The sequence below is a fragment of the Pseudophryne corroboree genome, chromosome 6 (assembly GCF_028390025.1).
Source record: "Pseudophryne corroboree isolate aPseCor3 chromosome 6, aPseCor3.hap2, whole genome shotgun sequence".
NCBI classification, from domain to species: Eukaryota; Metazoa; Chordata; class Amphibia; order Anura; family Myobatrachidae; genus Pseudophryne; species Pseudophryne corroboree.
Window position 1 is genome coordinate 661283094 of NC_086449.1, and position 21639 is coordinate 661304732.

The 21639-nt window shown below is 43.2% G+C and overlaps 1 protein-coding gene across 3 annotated transcripts in view; it reads right to left on the bottom strand.

Moving 5' to 3' along the window:
* Positions 1 to 2524: 2524 nt before the first annotated feature.
* PANK3 (pantothenate kinase 3) overlaps positions 2525 to 21639 on the bottom strand; it is a 55050-nt gene continuing 35935 nt past the window's right edge. For all 3 annotated transcript variants that reach the window (XM_063928236.1, XM_063928237.1, XM_063928238.1), the window contains 3 exons: positions 20840 to 20963; positions 6629 to 6754; positions 2525 to 4943 (listed from right to left, as the gene is read on the bottom strand). In XM_063928236.1, the coding sequence (XP_063784306.1) occupies positions 4893 to 4943; positions 6629 to 6754; positions 20840 to 20963 (301 nt within the window). In that variant the 3' untranslated portion in view covers positions 2525 to 4892. The remainder of the gene's footprint in view (positions 4944 to 6628; positions 6755 to 20839; positions 20964 to 21639) is intronic.

Consider the following 21639-nt stretch of genomic DNA (forward strand, 5'->3'; position numbering starts at 1 on the left):
AAACAAAAAAACAATAAATGGAACTTTCAAGTTCAGAGTATTTTCTTATTGTTACAGGGTGTACTATCAATTTTACCTCACTTTCCAGAACTTTTTATGGAATCACCATGGAGGTTTGGGGAAAAACAAAAATATATGAAGCCTCCGTATGATGCATCATTAGCATCCGCCCCCCAGTGCAGTCCATAGAGGCCAGGGTTTTGCACATGGACAGTATTGTTGCAGCTACTACACATGCAGCGGTCTCCGCATCTGTCAACTATATTGTACAGATGCCGGCCGGTGGCAGGAGCCTGGCAGACCCCTCCTCCACCCAGGTATTAGCCGCTGCTTACTCGATACTGTTCAATTTGAACGTTTTGAATCTCTGTAAAAGGTCTCTATTTTAAATTATCTCATTACTCAAGGTTAAGGTGGGTACACACTAGATGATTTTGAAACAAAAAAAAAATTAAAGATTTCCCTTGAAATTTCCCCAGCCGCAGAATGAAAGAAAGTGCATACACACTGAACAATATCGTTCAGTGACCTCACCCCTAACCATCACTTAACATACAGTCATGAAAGACATAGCCTAAACTGGACTGCATGTTCAGTTGATAAACAATAACGACCCACGGGAGTGCGCGTCTTTATAGTGCATACACACTTGGCGATATGCACGCTAATATCTTTATCATGCATATCATCCACTTAAATATAGTCTTGTGTGTATGCCCCTTTAGTGTTCAAAAACTGCTCTGCACAGTAAGTATGAAATAAAATAAAAAAAAAACCATTAAAACTTATGTATTCAGCAGTAAATAAAAAAAAAAAAAAAAAAAAAAACATTACAAAATGTCAAAGGCTTCCTACTAAAAATCTGCATCTACCCTAGTGTTCTCTAATTTACCTTCCAGCAACATTAAAACTTGGAAATCATTGTTGGCAAACAAATTACAAAAGAGCTCCAGAAAATACCAGGGGATATAATTTACAAAGTTCTCAAACAGACAAAAGGTCAAGTTACCCATAGCAACCTATCAGATTATAGCTATCATTTCTCTATTGCATTCTAGAAAATGATACAGAATCGGATTGTTTGCCATGGCCAACGTCAACACTTGTCTGTTTTAGACACTTTAAGATGGTAGCCTATTGCCGGCGCTACTTTACAGCATGGCGAAAACAGTCTTTTTAGCCAGATCTAATCACCAGGCTACCCAATCATAGCCCGTTTTGTCCGTGCAGTAAATGAACCATTTCGGTCAATAAAACACGAGGACTGAGATAAGCTCCTGGACCCATATGTTTTTGCAAAAAAATGATCTTTAAGGGCTGGTTATATGGAAATTTTGCTTCACGTGCCAAGCCTCAATGAGTGCCAGTGGTCAAAGCTAATTAGATAGCCCATAAGCGGTCCATTCGTTGCAGGAATTCATCATTGCTAATACGATACCCAGTTAGTAAATCTACTCCCAGAGGCCCACTCAATAACTAGAGATTGACCAAAACTGAAATGTGCTAGTTTGATACATAAAGCAGTGCAAAGAGTGATGTTGCCTATAAGCAACCAATGCACATCTACCTATCATTGAAAGGGTATCCAGTCTCTAGGTCAACATGGTCAGTAAGTCAACATTAGTTTTTCACAATTTTTAAAAATTGTTCATACTTTACGATTCACGTGGACTACTATTGGAAACGGTAACCTGTGCCGAGCGCAGCAAGGCACCTTGCCCGAAGCTGCAAGGAGACACTGCACCAAATGGGGTTCTCCGGTCACTGTACGAAGAAAAACTACACCCAAATTTTTTTTTTTAAACTCATGTCAACCTAATGCTTGTGTTGACCTATTTTAGGTGTCGACTTAGTCACTGTTGACGACCAGTGGTCAACCCTATGAAACCCCCCCCCTTAAAGAATGCACTTAATAAATGCTTACTCAAAGCTGATTAGTTGCTATGGGGAACTTCTGCACTCTCCGATACATCAACACCTATGTTACTGTATCCCCATAACACACATTTTTTAGACTGTGTAATATGCTTCCAGAATGTAAATTCCGCAAAATATGATATATATATATATATATATATATTTATTTTTTTATTTTGTAATGTACTGTAAAAGGTGTGTACCATTGTATTAATCAGGCTAAGCATGCGACAGAATAGTTGTAGTTAGGCTGCAGCCTGTTGGGAAAGGATATGCTATGTTGCTAAATTCTATTTTATGTAAAATGAACTTGGAAAGTTGACCAATCTGCTCTTCAATCTAAAGGAGGCATGCCATTGAATTAAGACATTAAAGTATTATGCACTTTACTCAAATTTTTCATTTTGTTTTAGACTGAAACAGAAAATATAATTGATAAAAGTAGCATAAAAAGAGAATTCTCAGATAAGCAAATACCATGGTGACATGCCAAACAGAACTAAAGAAAGTAAAGAGTTATGTTTTGTACATTGGTTTATGCTTGAGAACAGCTAACCACCAATATTTGCTATTATTTCAGAAGTGAAATTCAAAGAGCAGGCAAAAACAATACCCCAAATCTTTTTTAATCTGTGCTTTAAGGTCTCATTCAAATAAGGGACTTTGCAAAAGGAATGATATTCAAGTAGCTGAATCACAGAGAACATTTCACAGAGTGCGAGTGTGTGAGTGAGCGAGTGTGTAGGGGTGGTTTCAACAAACAACATTTAAATATGAATGTAAACCGTTTGAAAAGAATATTCGCACACAATAGAAAATGGCTGAAGATTGAGAAACTGATATGAAGCTTTTTACACTGTATGGTGTAAGCTTTTAATTATACAATTTAGCGCCAATTACCATGTTTTTGCACCCTTGTTACAGTATTAAGAACTATCTCAATACCTACACCACGCTATGGCAAACTTGCTTAGAATTGTTGACCATTCAAGGTCGGTAGGCAGATGAAGACACAAATATAGTACTATAATTTTTAAATGCTCCAAAAACAAAAATCCTTCTGGACATCAGCACTGTACTGCATTATGGTAAGCATTGAGAATGATATGCTTGAAGTTTGCCCTGTTCTTAAATAGCAAATGAATGAACCACCCTTGAGACAGGTATTACCGTGAACAAGAACAATTTCACAATTCTTAAAATAAGACAACAGTGATCCCAGTTCAGCCAGTGGCTTAGCATTAGCTGCTCCTTATGAGAAACCATGGCTTCTTGGTATACAGACACTAATGGCATTTGTGATCATGGTACATATATATGCAACTGGATCACTGCCAGGATCCTAGAAACAGTGGCCTGTACTGGTGCAGGATTATTCACACTAGTGCCTGCAAATAGTTTGTGGCAAGAGAAAAATCCAGCAGTATACACACCGTTTAGGAGTATAACCATATTTACATTCTGTGTAATCCATTATTAAATAAATGAAAATGGTATAGAAGTATAAAATAATAAAATAAAAAAAGAAGGTATGTCGTCCTTTGTACAGGTACCAGTTTACATGCATCTTTGGATTCACAGTTAATTTGTTAGCAGCAAATCATTTGTGCCAGCCAAATTTCCTCTATCCATAATGCACTGTAAGTGCAAACACTTGCTCTGTATGGCACATATCCAGTTAAATACCTTTTTGAACTTACACAACATATTGCATATTAATTCACATACTCCTGCTTGAAATGTAATCCATTGATATTACATAACACCGTATAAGGAGTAGCAAGGGAGGAGAGCACACATCTGATAATAACACGTGTTGCGCTCTACATCAATGTATGCTCCTTACCTCCCATTCACTACAAATACAAAAGAAGAATCTACATTTTAACCAGGAGTTGGTGGGAAGAACAGCCTATCTATACTTACAAGCATATAATAAGGCAACAGGTAATATAGGTGGATGTACTGAGGTTAGACTGAATCACCCACCCAAACCCCAGGGTGCTGAGTAAATGTACTGCAGTTATGTTTAGCGCATTCTGTAATGTATACTCTCTTCCCATTGACTATTCAGCAGTAAAAACAAAATATATTCGTAAACTGATGCTTAGCATATAGAATATTTTCTACGTACATGTACAATGGCTTTACGTGGTGTAATAAGGCAGAAATATGCCTAAAAGGCATCTCTTCACCATTACAAATACTCGACAGTATACAAAATTACACATCACATGTAATAGTGGACTCAAGTTAACCAAGGATCAAAGATGTAGTCACAAGTTTAGTTCCCATTGTATACAAGAAATCACAACCACTTCTGCGGTAATAGCGTTGTGTATTTCAGTTGCTGACTGAAATAGTACAGAATAGGTGGTTTTGAAGCAGTGTCAACTACCATGAAATAAGATGTTGGTCAATCGGTAAAACATTAAGGCAAAACAATTCCATTGCAAATATACATGTACTTATTTGATGCATTAGAAAATTTCTACAAACACTATATTTACAAACAAAAAAAACGCATCACAAACCTTAATGCATGAATACAGAAAGATGCCTCAGTTTCAGATGAAAGACCAATAATCTGACTTTCCACCATACAAAAGGAATGTCTGCATGAATTTAGTCATTTAAAGGACAGCATATGCCTTTAATTCAAATGAAATTTTTGACATCCATAATACAGGATCGAATGGATATGGATGAAATATTAGCTCCAAATAGCCTCATGTTTATAATACTGGCTCTATATGGAGGGTAATTTACTGCTTGGAGGCAGGAACTGTACAACATCCTTAGTCTGGTGGTCTCGGAGACACAGATAGCTACCCAATTGGTCTCTCACATGTTTACAGAGAAAAATAAATCATTATGTTTGTGTATTGTTCTCCATTGAAGTGTTTTGATTAAAAACAGGATGGATAACTCAAAAAGAACAAGCATTTCCAGAAACCATGAAAAAACAGCACGGTTCAGGAGAAATTGGGCAATCCTAAGAGAGCACCGACAGCACCAAAATATCCCTGCAAAAATAAATACAAAGATTAGTCCCAACAGGTCACAAATTATAAAAAGCACACCTAAAAAGCATTGAAACTGAAAAAAATAAATAAAAAAAAAATATATATATATTTCCTAAAATGTAAAATCCATGTTCAGATAGAACATATATTTTCTATCAACAGATATACTTTACTGTGGGGCAATTATGGACTGATCATGCTGTTAAGAAACAGATATTAAACCCACAATTCATGATTTGACAGTATTCAAGTAATTTACAAAGCAGAACCCTTTAAAAAATAGTCTTCATTACTTCAGATGTGTCACACGAGCTTTAATAAATGCCACTATGGTTCCAATGTGAAAAGTACTGTGACATTAGGAATGGCCTTTACATCCCTCCATTTAGACAAATAGGGGGAGAGTGAAATGTTTTTTGGTCACCCATCAGAGCAATTGTTGCCCTGATTCGGCGACCATTACTTTTTAAGCGCCCAAGCAGACGGGGTTTAGCTGCGATTAGCAGCAATTCTTGTCTAAAGTCCTGGTTAGTGCGACAAAACTCACGTTTAGGTGCTTAAACCATGGGACTTTTCGCATATTTCTTTTCGGTGCCTAGAAATGCATCTCCCACGGCTATTGGGTGTCCGAACAGAGAAACAATTTAATTGCTCAGTTTTGCGCCCCTTACAAATGCAGTAGGCCAAACTGAAACTAAACAATCAGTTATAAGTTTGCTCAAATCCTCACAAGTCACTACCTATGGTCCCTCAATATCCTTTCTTGTACCAAACTAAGGAAGGTACAATACATCTGAGCCATAAAATATTTTTCTCCCACAAATATTAAAACTAAAGACCTAAATGAAAGCGTTTTTTTCCAGCAAGTTCAATAATTGTTCTGTATGTAGATAGTATCAATAACCAATTGCAACCCTTCAAAGCTTATAAAACTAAGTAAGAACTTCAGCTTTGTTAAGCCAAGGTGCACTATTCAAGAGTTGTTTCAGCAGGGGAACACTGTCTGCTTAAAGAACAAACATGATCAAGTCTCCAAGAAAACCTTTCAGGCAAGCTATTGGCTAGAGTGGATTCTGGAGCACTAGAGTTTTGTCTTCTACTCCAGCTTCTATCCTTTTAAAAATAGGCTAGTAAATGTATTAAGTACAGCTCACATGGGAACACAAATATTTGTATTTGATCCTATATATTTTAATATTATTGATAAAGGTGAGCTGGGATGGAAAGGAAACCCCCCCCCCCAAAAAAAAAACCCAACAACAATAAAGTCTAAAAATAGTATCAATAGCATTAATTAAAAGGGATTTCTATATTTATATGCTACTACGTCCACTTTCGAGTGGTGTAAACGGATATTTAAATAACTTGAAACCTCAGTGAACAAATAAACCAGTGGTTCCCAACTCCAGTCCTCAATTATTACCAACAGGTCAGGTTTTGTGGAATTCTTTAATCATGTATTGGAGAGTTAATTTATTTTGATGTGTCAGTCAGTACTTATTGTAGCTGCTTCCACAGAAAGACAGAAATCCTCTAGAGATGACCCGTTGGCGATACTCAAGAGTTGAGATTAAGAAGGACTGCTTTAAACAATATTCTTTCCACTTGTGTTAAAACTACTCTTAAAGCATATAAAACAGTTACGAGTTTATGCACACGTGCAATAAAAACAACTTATTACCCACCTCATGTTCCAGAAAAAGTGCTTTCAGCTGACCATTTGACCAGTAATCCAATGCATATGCAAGCAACTTCATAGAAAGGGTATTCACACGGAGAAAATTGCCAACAAAAATAACTTTATTTATTTTCTGGAAGATAAAAATCAAGCCGTAAATTTACAGTACTGCAGTGTTCTGAAATATGAGTCATTTAATTAATTGGTTTGGCTTCATGGCTAGAAGCACGGTAGGGGCTAGTAAAAAAAAACAAAAAAAAAATTAAACAGAAACCATTTATTATTTTACTCATTCTATGTAATGTAAAAAATATGACGCAAGAAGAGCTTCCTAACTATTTGGTTCATTTTGTGCTCTCTCTACATTATGGAAAATTAAGAGGACAAAAACCCAAGGGTTTTAGGTTTTAAATAATATTTTTTTTTTTTAACATTAGATTTTTTATTAGTGACATATCAGCTATTATGTTGGGTACAGCTATATACTGATAATATAGCTGACTAATGATATATTGCAGTACCAATCTGCACGTGTTTGTACACACAATATATTTGTGAACAACGGGGGTCATTTCGAACTGATCGCACGCTGCCGTTTTTCCCAGCGCAGGGATCAGGTCACTACTGCGTATGCACCGCAATGCACAGGCGGATCGTTGCTGTGCGATGGATTTACCGAAGAATCCATTCGCACAGCCGATTGCAAGGAGATCGACAGGAAGAAGGCGTTTATGGGTGTCAACTGACCGTTTTCTTGGAGTGGTTGGAAAAACGCAGGCGTGTCCAAGCGTTTGCAGGACGGGTGTCTGACGTAAATTCCGGGACCGGACAGGCTGAAGTGATCGCAGCAGCTAAGTAAGTTTAGACCTACTCAGAAACTGCAAACACTGTTATTGTATCGCTCGGCTGCACAAGCGTTCGCACACTTGCACAGCTAAAACATACTCCCCTGTGGGCGGTGATTATTCGTTTACACGGCTGCTAAAAACAGCTAGCGGGCGATCAACTCAGAATGACCCCCAATGTTTCTCACAGATATATCATATGTTATAGTGGGTACACACGACCAAACGATCACACGTTATGTTAGCTACAGGAACCATTGAAAATTACACCAAAAGTGGATGGGCAATGGTTCTTCTGGCCAGACATATTGTGCGGCCGATCATAAGTGTGTGCGTGCTTACCAAAAATCGGTTGGTCCATCAGCAAAGTGTGTACCCCATATTAGAGAGTAACAAAAAAAATAAAAAATAACCATAAAAGATTATTGTTCAAAAGTTTTCTTTAATATAGCGAGATAACCTGGGTCATATATTAGACCCAGTAGCTCCCACTCTGCACAGTAATCATCCCACTCTACCACAGTAATCAATCATATGGATGCACCTCATGCTGCGCAGATTTACAATAATTATTACATATACCTGAAATTCACTTTAGTTGTATAAAAAAAATCATTACTCTAATTTTCTTCATTATTTAATACAATATTTTTATAGCGGTACACTATGAAAAGATGAAGCTTACGATATGCGTTTTGGAAGGTCTGTCCACCCACAAAAGGTTGGGATCTATTAAATTTACAGACGAGTCCTCATACACTACCAGTCAAAAGTTTGGACACGCCTTCTCATTCAACGGTTTGTATTTATTTTAATTATTTTCTACATTGTAGATTAATACTGAAGACATCAAAACTATGAAAGAACATACGGAATTACGTTGTAAACAAAAAAAAAAGTGTTAAACAAATCAAAATATATGTTTTATATTTTAGATTCCTCAAAATAGCCCACTTTTGCTTTGATGACAGCTTTGCACACTCTTGGCATTCTCTCAATCAGCTTCATGATGTAGTCTCCTGGGTGTGCCTTGTCAAGAGTCAATCTGTGGAATTACTGGCCTTCTTAATGTGTTTGAGGCCATCAGTTGCATTGTCTAGAGGTAGGGTTAGTACACAGTGGACATCCCTATTTGACTACTGTTGTAATCCATATTATGACACAAACCACTCAGCTCAGAAAAGAGAAAACGACAGTCCATCATTAAAGACATGAAGGTCAGTCGATACGGAAAATTTCAACAACTTTGAATGTATCCTCAAGTGCAGTTGCAAAAACCATCAAACGCTATGATGAAACTGGCTCTGATGAGGACCGCCCCAGGAAAGGAAGACCAAGATTAACCTCTACTGCAGAGGATAAATTCATTAGAGTTGCCAGCCTCAGAAACCGCTACTTAACAGCACCTCAGATTAGTGCCCACATAAAATTATTCACAGAGTTCAAGTAGCAGACAAATCTCAACATCAACTGTTCAGAGGAGACTGTGTGAATTAGGCCTTCATGGTCGAATTACTGCGAAGAAGCCACTACTGAGGATGAACAACAAGAAGAGAATTGTTTGGGCCAAGAAACACAAGAAATGGACATTAGACTAGTGGAAATCTGTACTTTGGTCTGAGGAGTCCAAATTTAAGATTTTTGGTTCCAACCGCTGTGTCTTTGTGAGGTGGTGGTTTCTGCATGTGTGGTTCCCACTGTGAAACATGGAGGAGGTGGTGTGATGGTGTGGGGGTGCTTTGCTGATGACACAGGCCCTCATTCCGAGTTGTTCGCTCGCCAGCTGCTTTTAGCAGCATTGCACACGCTTAGCCGCCGCCTACTGGGAGTGAATCTTAGCTTAGCAGAATTGCGAACGAAAGATTCGCATAATTGCGAATAGAAATTTCTTTGCAGTTTCTGAGTAGCTCGGGACTTACTCTGCCACTGCGATCAGTTCAGTCAGTTTAGTTCCAGGTTTGACGTCACAAACACACCCAGCGTTCGCCCCCCCGTTTCTCCAGCCACTCCCGCGTTTTTCCCAGAAACGGCAGCGTTTTTCCGCACACACCCATAAAACGGCCAGTTTCCGCCCAGAAACACCCACTTCCTGTCAATCACACTCTGATCACCAGAACGATGAAAATTCCTCGTTATGCCGTGAGTAAAATACCTAACTTTTGAGTAAAATAACTAAGCGCATGCGCTCTGCGAACATTGCGCATGCGCAGTTTGCGACCAATCGCTCCGTTGCGAAAACCACTAACGAGCGAACAACTCGGAATGAGGGCCACTGTTGGTGATTAAAAATTCAAGGCAGACTTAACCAGCATGGCTACCACAGCATTCTGCAGCGCCATGCCATCCCATCTGGTTTGCGCTTACTGGGACCATCATTTGTTTTTCAACAACACAATGACCCCAAACACACCTTCAGACTATGTAAGGGCTACTCGACCAAGACGGAAAGTGATGGAGTGCTGCGTCAGATGAACTGGCCTCCACAATCACCCGACCTAAACCCAACTGAGATGGTTGGACTGCAGAGTGAAGGAAAAGCAGCCAACAAATCCTCAGCACCTCTGGGAACTCCTTCAAGACTGTTGGAAAACCATTCCAAGAGACTACCTCATAAGAGAGAGAGAGAGAGAGAGAGAGGGGGAGAGGGGGAGAGGGGGAGAGGGGGAGAGAGAGAGAGAGAGAGAGAGAGAGAGAGAGAGAGAGAGAGAGAGAGAGAGAGAGAGAGAGAGAGAGAGAGAGAGAGAGAGAGAGAGAGAGAGAGAGAGAGAGAGAGAGAGAGAATGAATACCAAGAGTGTGCAAAGCTGTCATCAAAGCAAGAGGGGGCAACTTTGAGGAATCTAAAATATAAAAAAAAACAAAAAACATATTTTGATTTGTTTAACACGAGTGAGCTGCCAGGTTTCGTGCAACTTTGCTAGAGTCGGGCATCCCTTTTTTCTGAAAATGTGGGCTATTCAATTCAAACCCCCAATGTTTCTTCGGGTGTTGCGGATGGGCTATTTGATTAGCTCGTCCGTTAAAAAGTGCATTTACAGTTACACCCCCGTAAACACACAGGTTCAGTGAAACCTGTGTGTTTTCGGGTGAAATAGCCCCGATTACGGATGAAAATGGAGCAGTTATAGGGAATATAAGCAGCGGCATGCGCCGGCTTATCAAGGCTAAACAGATAGCCCCCCCGCCAGCACTAATTTTACACCGGCATTCGTTGCGGGTAAGTGAATATCCCTCAATGACTAATTACCCCTTTTAAAAGATATAATCCAGCTTTTACCCTGCTCGGACCCTGGACACTGAACACAGCGTTTCAGTCCTTATTTATTACCACTTATTTATATAGCGCACACATTTTCCGCAGCGCTTTACAGAGAGTATTTGGCCATTCACATCAGTCCCTGCCCCAGTGGAGCTTACACTCTATATTCCCTACCACATGTACACCACACACATTCATGCTAGGGTTAATTTGTAGGGAGCCAATTAACCTACCAGTATATTTTTGGATTGTGGGAGGAAACCCACGCACGCACAGGGAGAATATACAAACTCCACACAGTTAGGAGCATGGTGGGAATCGAACCTCAGTGCTGTGAGGCAGTAATGCTAACCATTACACCATCTGTCCTTACCCCCCTTTCACACTAGACGGGTCTAGGTTATTCCCGGGTTGTTGAGGTTCACACGGGACCAGTGTCTTCCATGTCTTCTCCAAGTGCTACTGTCCATGCCAATCAACTCCTTTTTTGGAAAGACCCAAGTCATGCCTTTTAGACTGCAGACGACATGGGTCGGTCGCTGGGACTAACCCTGGTACCGAGCAGGGTCTTGGACACCATACACTCGACCCAGGTCGGGTCTGGTCACACATAGCAGTGACCCGCATAGAGTCGCAACCCCCGGCAAAACCCCAGGTAGAAAGGGCATGCGTGAAAGGCGTACTAGTTGCAACGTGATGTTACTAGGACGCACCAGGAGACTGTTGATTAATTGGATATGTGACAATTGTATATTGTGTGTAACAGAGGGGGGGTATTCAATTCGTGCCATTTTTTATAAAAAAAAAAAAAGGCACTTTGTAGGTGGAATTCACATTCAACCTATTCAAAGCCCGTTCTTGTCGAAAAATCTGCCCGGTCGAAAACCACGTGGATGGCAAATTCACAGCCGATCCACGCGTTTTGCCGAATTTGCAGGCATGACAGTTTTTTCGTCCATTTTCACCCCTAAAAATAAGTCGAAAAGGCATGGCGAAAACGGAGTAAAAAAACCTGCCAAAAACGCCAGCTACTGAATGTAAGTTTTTGAATTAGTGCCAATTTTCCGACCGTCGGAAAAGTAGGCACTAATTGAATATCCCCCAGAATCTGTATACACAGCACAACGAGACTTGTACTGGAAAAAGTTGCAGCTGCTACATTGTAGCACTGCATACAAAGATTCAGATGGATATATATATAATATAATATATATTACATATTATATATATATATATATATATATATATATATATATATATATATATATATATGTCCAATTTGCGTCCAGCACTCCAGAGGTTAATGCAGTGTATGCTCCGGTGCCCTGCTCCAATAAGTAATTCAATATTTCCAAAAACAAGCTGGCACTCATGAAGACTTAATAAATGCGCAGACACAGTAATGTGCTCAACGTTTCAGGGCTTGATAAAAGGGCAGCAGCCCTGAAACGCTGATCACATTACTGTGTCTGCGCATTTATTAAGTCTTCATGAGTGCCAGCTTGTTTTTGGAAATTATATATATATATATATATATATATATATATACACACACACACATACACACGTACGTACATACATACACACACACGGTGTTGCATACCAAATTAAACAGCAGTCTCCTGGTACATCCTAGTCATATTGCATTCAACCAAGAGCCATTTTTCGGCATTAAAAAAAAAAAAAAACAATAAAAAAAAAAAAACTTTTCTAGCAGTGTCTCTCAGGACCTGGCACACAGAGGGGATGTTTGGTGCAACTGTAGCAATGAGGTATGAGGACACATCTGCAGGCAGAATAATTAAATCTGTAACAGCTTTTAACTGGTTTGTTTAACTGCACAGGATACTGGAGAAAGCGTATGTTAAACACATTATGCTAGACCACTGTATAGTAAATTCAGGGAGGGGTATACTTCATCTCCGACTACTTGGTTATTTTAGGGGGCTCTGTATCCTGGCCATAGCCCCAATATTGCCATACCTTATATGATCATGATACCGTACCACTACACCACATTGTATTGCACTGTAGCACTATTAATAATAAATACTGCTATGCGAGTTGCTAGCAATTTCATATACACCAAGTACTTCTTTTGGCAGGTGAACATGGGGCACAGATATAAAAGATATTATATAGGGATGCAAGAGAAACATTGGCACGCCATTCAGAAGTGCAGTTTACAAGATACTTAGTACAAATTTATAGAAAACATTCAAAGTAGAGGAATAAACAAACTCCTATGTGCACTAAACTTAAAAGAACAAATAGGGCAACAGTAAATTTAATTTTGTGCTTTCAAATAAAAACGGAAATACTATTTTCTGCAAAATTTAGTCATATTTAAATAAGATACTTTGAAAATCATAAATGTTAAAGTGTGTATCATGTCATGTGAACAAAGTGAATGCACATTACCCTTAATTTCAGTACTACAGTATAGTAAAAACAATACATTTAATTGTATCATTAAAAATGAACTAGATTTCCAATGCACAATATTTTATTCTTAAAAATAGGATTTTGGTACTTACCGATAAATCCTTTTCTCCTAGTCCGTAGAGGATGCTGGGGACTCCAAAAGGACCATGGGGTATAGACGGGATCCGCAGGAGCTTGGGCACACTGAAAAGACTTAAACTGGGTGTGAACTGGCTCCTCCCTCTATGCCCCTCCTCCAGACCTCAGTTATAGGAACTGTGCCCAGGAGAGACGGACATTTCGAGGAAAGGATTTTTGTGTAAACTAAGGGCTACAAATATACCAGCCCACACCACAAACATACCGTACCACCGGAGTAACAGTAAACCAGATAACAGTATGAAATAACAGCAACAAGCTGAAAACCAGAAATACACAACCAGTGTATAAACCAAGTTAACCAACAAGAATACATTGCAAGTAACAGTCCGCACTGGGATGGGCGCCCAGCATCCTCTACGGACTAGGAGAAAAGGATTTATCGGTAAGTACCAAAATCCTATTTTCTTACGTCCTAGAGGATGCTGGGGACTCCAAAAGGACCATGGGGTTTATACCAAAGCTCCAGACCGGGTGGGAGAGTGCGGACGACTCTGCAGCACCGACTGAGCAAACGCGAGGTCCTCAGCCAGGGTATCAAACTTATAGAACTTAGCAAAAGTGTTTGCACCTGACCAGGTGGCCGCTCGGCAAAGCTGTAAAGCCGAGACGCCTCGGGCAGCCACCAAAGATGAGCCCACTTTTCTGGTAGAATGGGCTTTTACTGACTTCGGCATGGGTAGCCCGGCCGAAGAATGAGCCTGCTGAATTGTACTACAAATCCAGCGTGCAATAGTCTGTTTTGAAGCAGGATGACCAATCTTGTTAGAAGCATACAGGACAAACAGCGCCTCAGTTTTCCTGGCAACAGCCGTTCTGGCGACGTAGATCTTCAAAGCTCTCACCACATTCAGAGACTTTGGAACTGCCACAGCATCCCTAACCACCGGCACCACAATAGGTTGGTTAATGTGAAACGAAGACACCACCTTCGGCAAAAATTGTTGACGAGTCCGCAATTCTGCGCTATCTGAATGAAAAATCAAGTACGGGCTCTTATGAGATAAGGCCGCCAACTCAAACACCCGCCTGGCAGACGCCAGCGCCAACAGCATGACTACCTTCCAGGTGAGAAACATCAGCTCAACCTTACGCATAGGTTCAAACCAGGGAGACATGAGAAACTGTAAGACCACGTCCAGATCCCATGGAGCCACAGGAGGTACAAACGGAGGATTGATATGCAATACTCCTTTCACAAACGACTGAACCTCAGGGAGGACAGCTAATTCCTTTTGAAAGAAAATAGACAATGCCGAAATCTGTACTTTGATGGAGCCCAATTTCAGGCCTGCATCTACACCTGCCTGCAAAAAATGGAGAAAACGACCCAAATGAAACACTTCCGCAGGAGCCATTTTAGTCTCACACCAGTAAACATACTTCTTCCAAATACGGTGATAATGTTTCGCCGTAACCTCCTTCCTAGCCTTAATGAGAGTAGGAATGACCTCCCCAGGAATACCCTTACGAGCTAAAATCTGGTGCTCAACTTCCATGCCGACAAACGCAGTCGCGGTAAGTCTGGAAACACGCACGGACCCTGCAACAACAGGTCCTCTCTCAGAGGAAGCGGCCAAGTAATTCCTGAAGATCCGGATACCAGGCCCTTCTTGGCCAATCTGGAACGACGAGAAGCGCCTGAACCCTTGTTCGCCGAATGATCCCCAGTACCTTTGGAATGAGAGGAAGTGGTGGGAACACAAACACCCACGGAGACACCAGGGCGTCCACCGCGCTGGCTTGGGGGTCTCTTGACCTGGAACAATACCTCGGGAGCTTCCTGTTGAGACGAGACGCCATCATGTCGATAAACGGAATTCCCCAACGCTTTGTCACCTCCGCAAAAACCTCTTGGTGAAGAGCCCACTCTCCCGGATGGAGATCGTGTCTGCTGAGGAAATCTGCTTCCCAGTTGTCCACTCCCGGTAGGAAGACTGCCGACAGGGCGCTCATGTGTTGTTCCGCCCAGCGAAGGATTCTTGTGGCATCCACCATTGCCGCCCTGCTCCTTGTTCCGCCTTGACGGTTTATATGTGCCACCGCTGTGATGTTGTCGGATTGTACCAGGACAGATCGACCCTGAAGAAGGCTTCTTGCTTGTAGCAGGCCGTTGTAAATGGCTTTCAACTCGAGAACATTTATGTGGAGAGACGCTTCCTGAAGCGACCATCTACCCTGGAAGTTTCTTCCTTGGGTGACAGCACCCCAGCCCCGGAGACTTGCATCTGTTGTCAGAAGCACCCAGTCCAGGATACCGAAAAGGCGTCCTTCTAGGAGGTGAGAACTTTGTAGCCACCCCAGGAGAGAAATTCTGGCTCTGGGAGATAAACTTATCTTCCGATGAATGTGCAGGCGAGACCCGGACCATTTACTCAGCAAATCCCACTGAAACACCCGGGCATGAAACCTGCTAAACGGAATGGCTTCGTACGCCGCAACCATTTTCCCCAGAACCCGAGTACAGTGATGGATGGACACACTCTTCGGTCGCAGAAGTTCCCTGACCATCGACTGCAGTTCTAGAGCTTTTTCTTCTGGAATAAATACTCTTCGTAACTCCGTGTCCAGAATCATGCCCAGAAAAGACAGCCGAGTGGCCGGAATCAACTGAGATTTCGGCAAATTAAGCACCCAACCGTGCTCCCGGAGCTCCAACAGTACCAAATTCACACTCCTCAGCAAGCGTTCCTTGGACCTCGCCTTTATCAGGAGATCGTCCAAGTACGGGATAATTGTAACCCCTTGCCTGCGAAGGAGAACCATCATTTCTGCCATGACCTTGGTGAAAATCCTCGGGGCCGTGGAAAGCCCAAACGGCAACGTCTGAAATTGGTAATGAGAATCCTGTACCGCAAACCTTAGGAAAGCTTGATGCGGAGGATAAATCGGGATGTGTAAGTAGGCATCCTTTATGTCCACTGATGCCATAAAGTCCACCCCCCTTCTAGGCTGGCAATCACCGCTCGAAGAGATTCCATCTTGAACTTGAAAACTTTCAAGTATGGATTGAGGGACTTTAGGTTCAGAATCGGTCTGACCGAACCGTCCGGTTTCGGCACCACAAAAAGGCTCGAGTAGAATCCCTCCCCCCGCTGAGACGGGGGAACGGGAACAATGACCCTCTGAAGACACAACTTTTGTATTGCTGCCAGCACCACCTCCCTGTCCGGAAGAGACACTGGCAGGGTCGACATGAAAAACCGGTGAGGGGGCGTCTCCTGAAACTCCAGCCTGTAGCCCTGAGATACAATCTCTAGAACCCATGGATCCAAGTCCGAATGGACCCAGACCCGACTGAAGAACTGCAGACGGCCCCCCACCGGTTCGGACTCCCCCAGGGAAGCCCCAGCGTCATGCGGTGGACTTGGTAGCGGCAGGGGCGGACTTCTGGTCCTGGGCGCCTGACACTGCAGGCTACTTCTTTCCCCTTCCTCTACCGTTTGAAGCGAGAAAGGACGAACCTTTTCCTCGCCTGTATTTATTTGGACTAAAGGACTGCATCTGCTGATGTGGTGGCTTTTTGTGTTGTGTGGGAACATAGGGAAGAAAAGACGACTTACCCGCTGTCGCGGTAGAAACCAGGTCCGCCAAGCCTTCCCCAAATAGGACATTACCTTTGAAGGGTAACGCTTCCACAGCTCTCTTGGAATCGGCATCAGCATTCCATTGATGGATCCACAGCGCCCTCCTGGCCGAAATCAACATGGCATTGGCTCTTGACCCCAAGAGACCAACATCCCTCGCCGCATCCTTCAGGTAATCTGCAGCGTCCTTGATATAACCAAGAGTCAAAAGAACAGTATCTTTATCAAGGGTATCCATATCAGCAGCTAAATTCTCAGCCCATTTAGCAATAGCACTACTCACCCATACCGACGCCACATCAGGTCTGAGCAATGCACCCGTATTAGTGAAAATGGACTTCAGAGACGTCTCCAGCTTGCGATACGCTGGATCCTTGAGAGCTGCCGTGTCAGGAGACGGAAACGCCACCTTCTTAGACAAACAAGATAAAGCTTTATCAACATTAGGAGACGCCTCCCATTTTCCCCTATCAATAGATGGAAAAGGATACGCCATGTAAATCCTCTTGGGAATCTGCCACCTCTTGTCCGGCGACTCCCAAGCCTTTTCACAAAGAGTATTCATCTCATGAGAGGGGGGAAACTGCACCTCAGGTTCTCTCTTTAAACAAGCAAATCCTTGTTTCCTGTACGGCAGGTTCCTCAGAAATGCGTAACACATCTTTTATAGTCACAATCATGTACTGAATACTCTTAACTAATCTTGGATGTAAAGGAGCCTCAGTGAAGTCGACATCGGACTCAGAATCCGTGTCGGTATCAGTATCTACCACTTGAGTAAACGGCCGCTTTATCGACCCCCAAGGGGTCTGACTCTGTACCTGCGACAAAGCATCCTCCATGGATTTTTTCCACACCTGTGTCTGATTCAGATTTATCTAATCTCTTTGATAAAGAAGTCACATTAGAATTAATTGTATTCAACAGTGCAAGCAAGTCAGGTGTCGGCTGCGCCGACAGAGCCAACTCCAGACCCGCATCTGCCCCCCCAATAACCTCCTCCGGTGAATAACATTCAGCCTCAGACATGTCGACACCTAGTATCGACCCACCAACACACACAATGCCTCAGCCAGGGGATAGGCCCATAAGGAAGCCTGGATAGAGAAACACAGAGGGAGTATGCCAGCCCACACCCCAACGCCCATATATCCCACCAACGAAAATATATGTACCAGCGCTGCCCAATAATACCAATTCTGCACCAGCTACTGTGTCCCCCCCCCCCCCCCGATATGCTCCCCGTTACTTTAATGGAGCTTGTGGAGGGGTCGGACCAGAGTCTCCTGCACGCCGCATGTGAGGAGAAATTGGCGCCTGTGAGCCGCGCGGCTACGCTCCGCCCCCTCCCTCCCGGCGTGCTTCAGCCCGCCAAATTCAAAATCACGAAAATGCTGGCGGGGGTCCCGAAAACGGTGCCAAGGCACCGAATAAGCATCTGCCGGCCCAAGAAAACTCAGTAACATGCTGCCCAGGGCGCCCCCCAGCGCCCTGCACCCTGTGAGTGCTGGAAGAAGTGTGTGTGTGTGGGAGCATGGAGCGCAGCGATACCGCTGCGCTGTACCTGGTTACTGAAGTCTTCAGCCGTCCTGAAGTCTTCTGTTCTTCTCATACTCACTCGACTTCTGTGTTCTGTGAGGGGGGTGACAGCGTGGCTCCGGGAACAAGCAGCTAGTCGCACCAAGTGATCGAACCCTCTGAAGCTAATGGTGTCCAGTAGCCGAGAAGCAGAGCCCTTAAACTAAGAAGAAGTAGGTCTGCTTCTCTCCCCTCAGTCCCATGATGCAGGGAGCCTGTAGCCAGCAGGTCTCCCTGAAAATAAAAAACCTAACAAAGTCTTTTCCAGAGAAACTCAGGAGAGCTCCCCTAGTGAGTGTACAGTCAGTCCTGGGCACAAAGTCTAACTGAGGTCTGGAGGAGGGGCATAGAGGGAGGAGCCAGCTCACACCCAGTTTAAGTCTTTTCAGTGTGCCCAAGCTCCTGCGGATCCAGTCTATACCCCATGGTCCTTTTGGAGTCCCCAGCATCCTCTAGGACGTAAGAGAAATACTTTTCTTGATCTGGATACATCTCTTACAGCCTTCATAGCCCTGTACAATGCTGCTTGATCCATATGTAACAAGGCAGCACTATAAAGAAGCCGAAGGACGTAAAGAATTTGGATCGTCGTCCTTTTCTCGTACAGTCACCCAGACACAGAATGATCCTGCCGCTTCACCAATACTGTTGGTTGCCAATTCAGATTCTGGCCATATAACTTTAGGACTGAAGCACTTCTGGCTTTACTGCCGCCTGTGTCCATACTTTCATGATGGCTGCACACATAGGCCATTACTAGTGTTCTGAGAACCACAGTTTTTGTTATATCATATAATGTTCAATTTTAATAGAATTACTATCTGGTGTTCTTCTTGAGCTTCTTCCTCTTGCCCAGCAAGAGGGTAAGTTTGCACTCATTAACCACTTGCCTGGCATGGTCGCATCAGATGCGACCATGCCTGCAAGTGCTCTATGTGATCTGGTCGCACGGGATGCGACCAGTCAGATAGAGAGTGTTAGCAGCGGCAGGGAAGGGAAACTTCCCTCCGCTGCTGCTGTCAGAGGGACCGGAAGGTCCCTCTGCCTCCCTGCACTCTCTCCCTGTGTCTACCGTGCTGCCGATCGGTCAGCACGGCAGGATCTCCCCCCTCCAGCGGCTGCAGACAATGGCAGCCGCTGGGGAGTGTAAATAAACCCTCCCTAGCTGCCCCCAGACCCCCCCTGCATACCTCGAGGCTGTCTGGGCTTTCAAAATGAAAGCCGCGATGTTCCGATGGTCGCGATGTTCCCGATCGATGTTTCGATGTTTGGGGAAATTTTTTTTTTTACAAATTCAAAAAAAAAAAAATGTTTTTCTTCTTTTAACTAAAATCATTCGGGATAGGGTTAAATTCATGTTCTTCACCTAATTCACTCATAAAAAAACCCGACAATTTTGGAACGTTTTTTTGCAAAATAAATCGTCAGTTAAGTGGTTAAGTATTAGGATCAGCACATTTGACAGATAAACAACATATTCAGTTGAATGTAATGCACAGCTTCATTTGGCACGGAACACACAACTACATTAAATTTTACAACCTCCATTATACGCGCAGGGCCGGTTCTTGCCCTTTCGGCGCCCCGGGCAAAATTTAGGGGCGTGGCTTAACATGGGGGCGTGGTCAGTCACGCCCCCCATTTGTAGCGCCGCTGGGGGAAAAAAGAAAAGAAAAAAAAAAAAGTATACTTACTGTACCCCGCTCCTGTTTCCAGACCCTGCAGACCGGCGCCGCTCTTCTCCTCGGATCTATGGGAGAGACGTCAGTCATGACGTCTCTCCCATAGCACAGCATAAGCGCTAGAGGTCAATTATGACCATTAGCGTCTATGCCACAATGCTGTGCGGTGCGCGATGACGTCATCGCGCACCGCACACCAAAGGTCCTCTCCATGAAGGGAAACTAGACGCTTAGCGTCTGATTCCCTTCAGAGCGGGGGAGGACCAGCGCCACGAAGGGAAACCAGACGCTTAGCGTCTGGTTCCCTTCTCACAGCGGGAGGGGGGGCACAGCGGGGGCGCACACTGACAGTGGAGGATCTTGCCATGGTGCGGCGCCCTCCGGATGGCGCCGGCGCCCTCCGGAAGGCGGCGCCCCGGGCAAAAGTCCTGCTTGCCCGTGGCAAGATCCGCCACTGTATACGCGCCAGCGGCCACTAGATAGGGCTGATGGAGAAATTTGAGTGTTGCTCCATTTGGGCCACACAGCTGTAGGTGCTGACATTACTGTTACGTTGTTTAGTTACTTTGATGGGCTAGTAACTAGTATTTTATAAATGCCCTTATAGAAGTAACTGTGGACAGTACCTAAACTTTAGCTCACAAAAAAGCAATAGTTTTATTTCCCTTCAGAAACTATATCTTACCTCATTGACAGCACACATTCGTGCGATTGAGCCAATGTTATTGGTTATGGTTACCAATGTAGCACGAGCCAGATCTTCTTTACTAACAGATTCCCGTTTATCTTTATAGATCATGTTGCCAAAACTGAAGAAAAAAACAAAAACAAAACAGATATCAAATATATTTAGGAAGGTCAGGTAAATGACAGCGGTGTGGTGTAAGTAAGCAAACTATCTATAAATTACATGCATTGCACGTTTCTGTATGGTTCCACATGTATATATCAAATGAAGGGGATTTACAGTTAGCTGGGTAACATGGCTCAAACAACTAACGCCTTGGGCCTCCCTCATTTATTAAAATAAGAATTTACTCACCGGTAATTCTATTTCTCGTAGTCCGTAGTGGATGCTGGGCACTCCGTAAGGACCATGGGGAATAGACTGGCTCCGCAGGAGACTGGGCAGTCCAAAAGAAAGATTAGGTACTATCTGGTGTGCACTGGCTCCTCCCTCTATGCCCCTCCTCCAGACCTCAGTTAGGGAAACTTTGCCCGGAAGAGCTGACACTACAAGGAAAGGATTTGGAATCCAGGGTAAGACTCATACCAGCCACACCAATCACACCGTACAACTTGTGATAACCATACCCAGTTAACAGTATGAACAACAACTGAGCCTCAATCAACGGATGGCTCATAGCAATAACCCTTTAGTAAGCAATAACTATATACACGTATTGCAGAAGAGGTCCACACTTGGGACGGGCGCCCAGCATCCACTACGGACTACGAGAAATAGAATTACCGGTGAGTAAATTC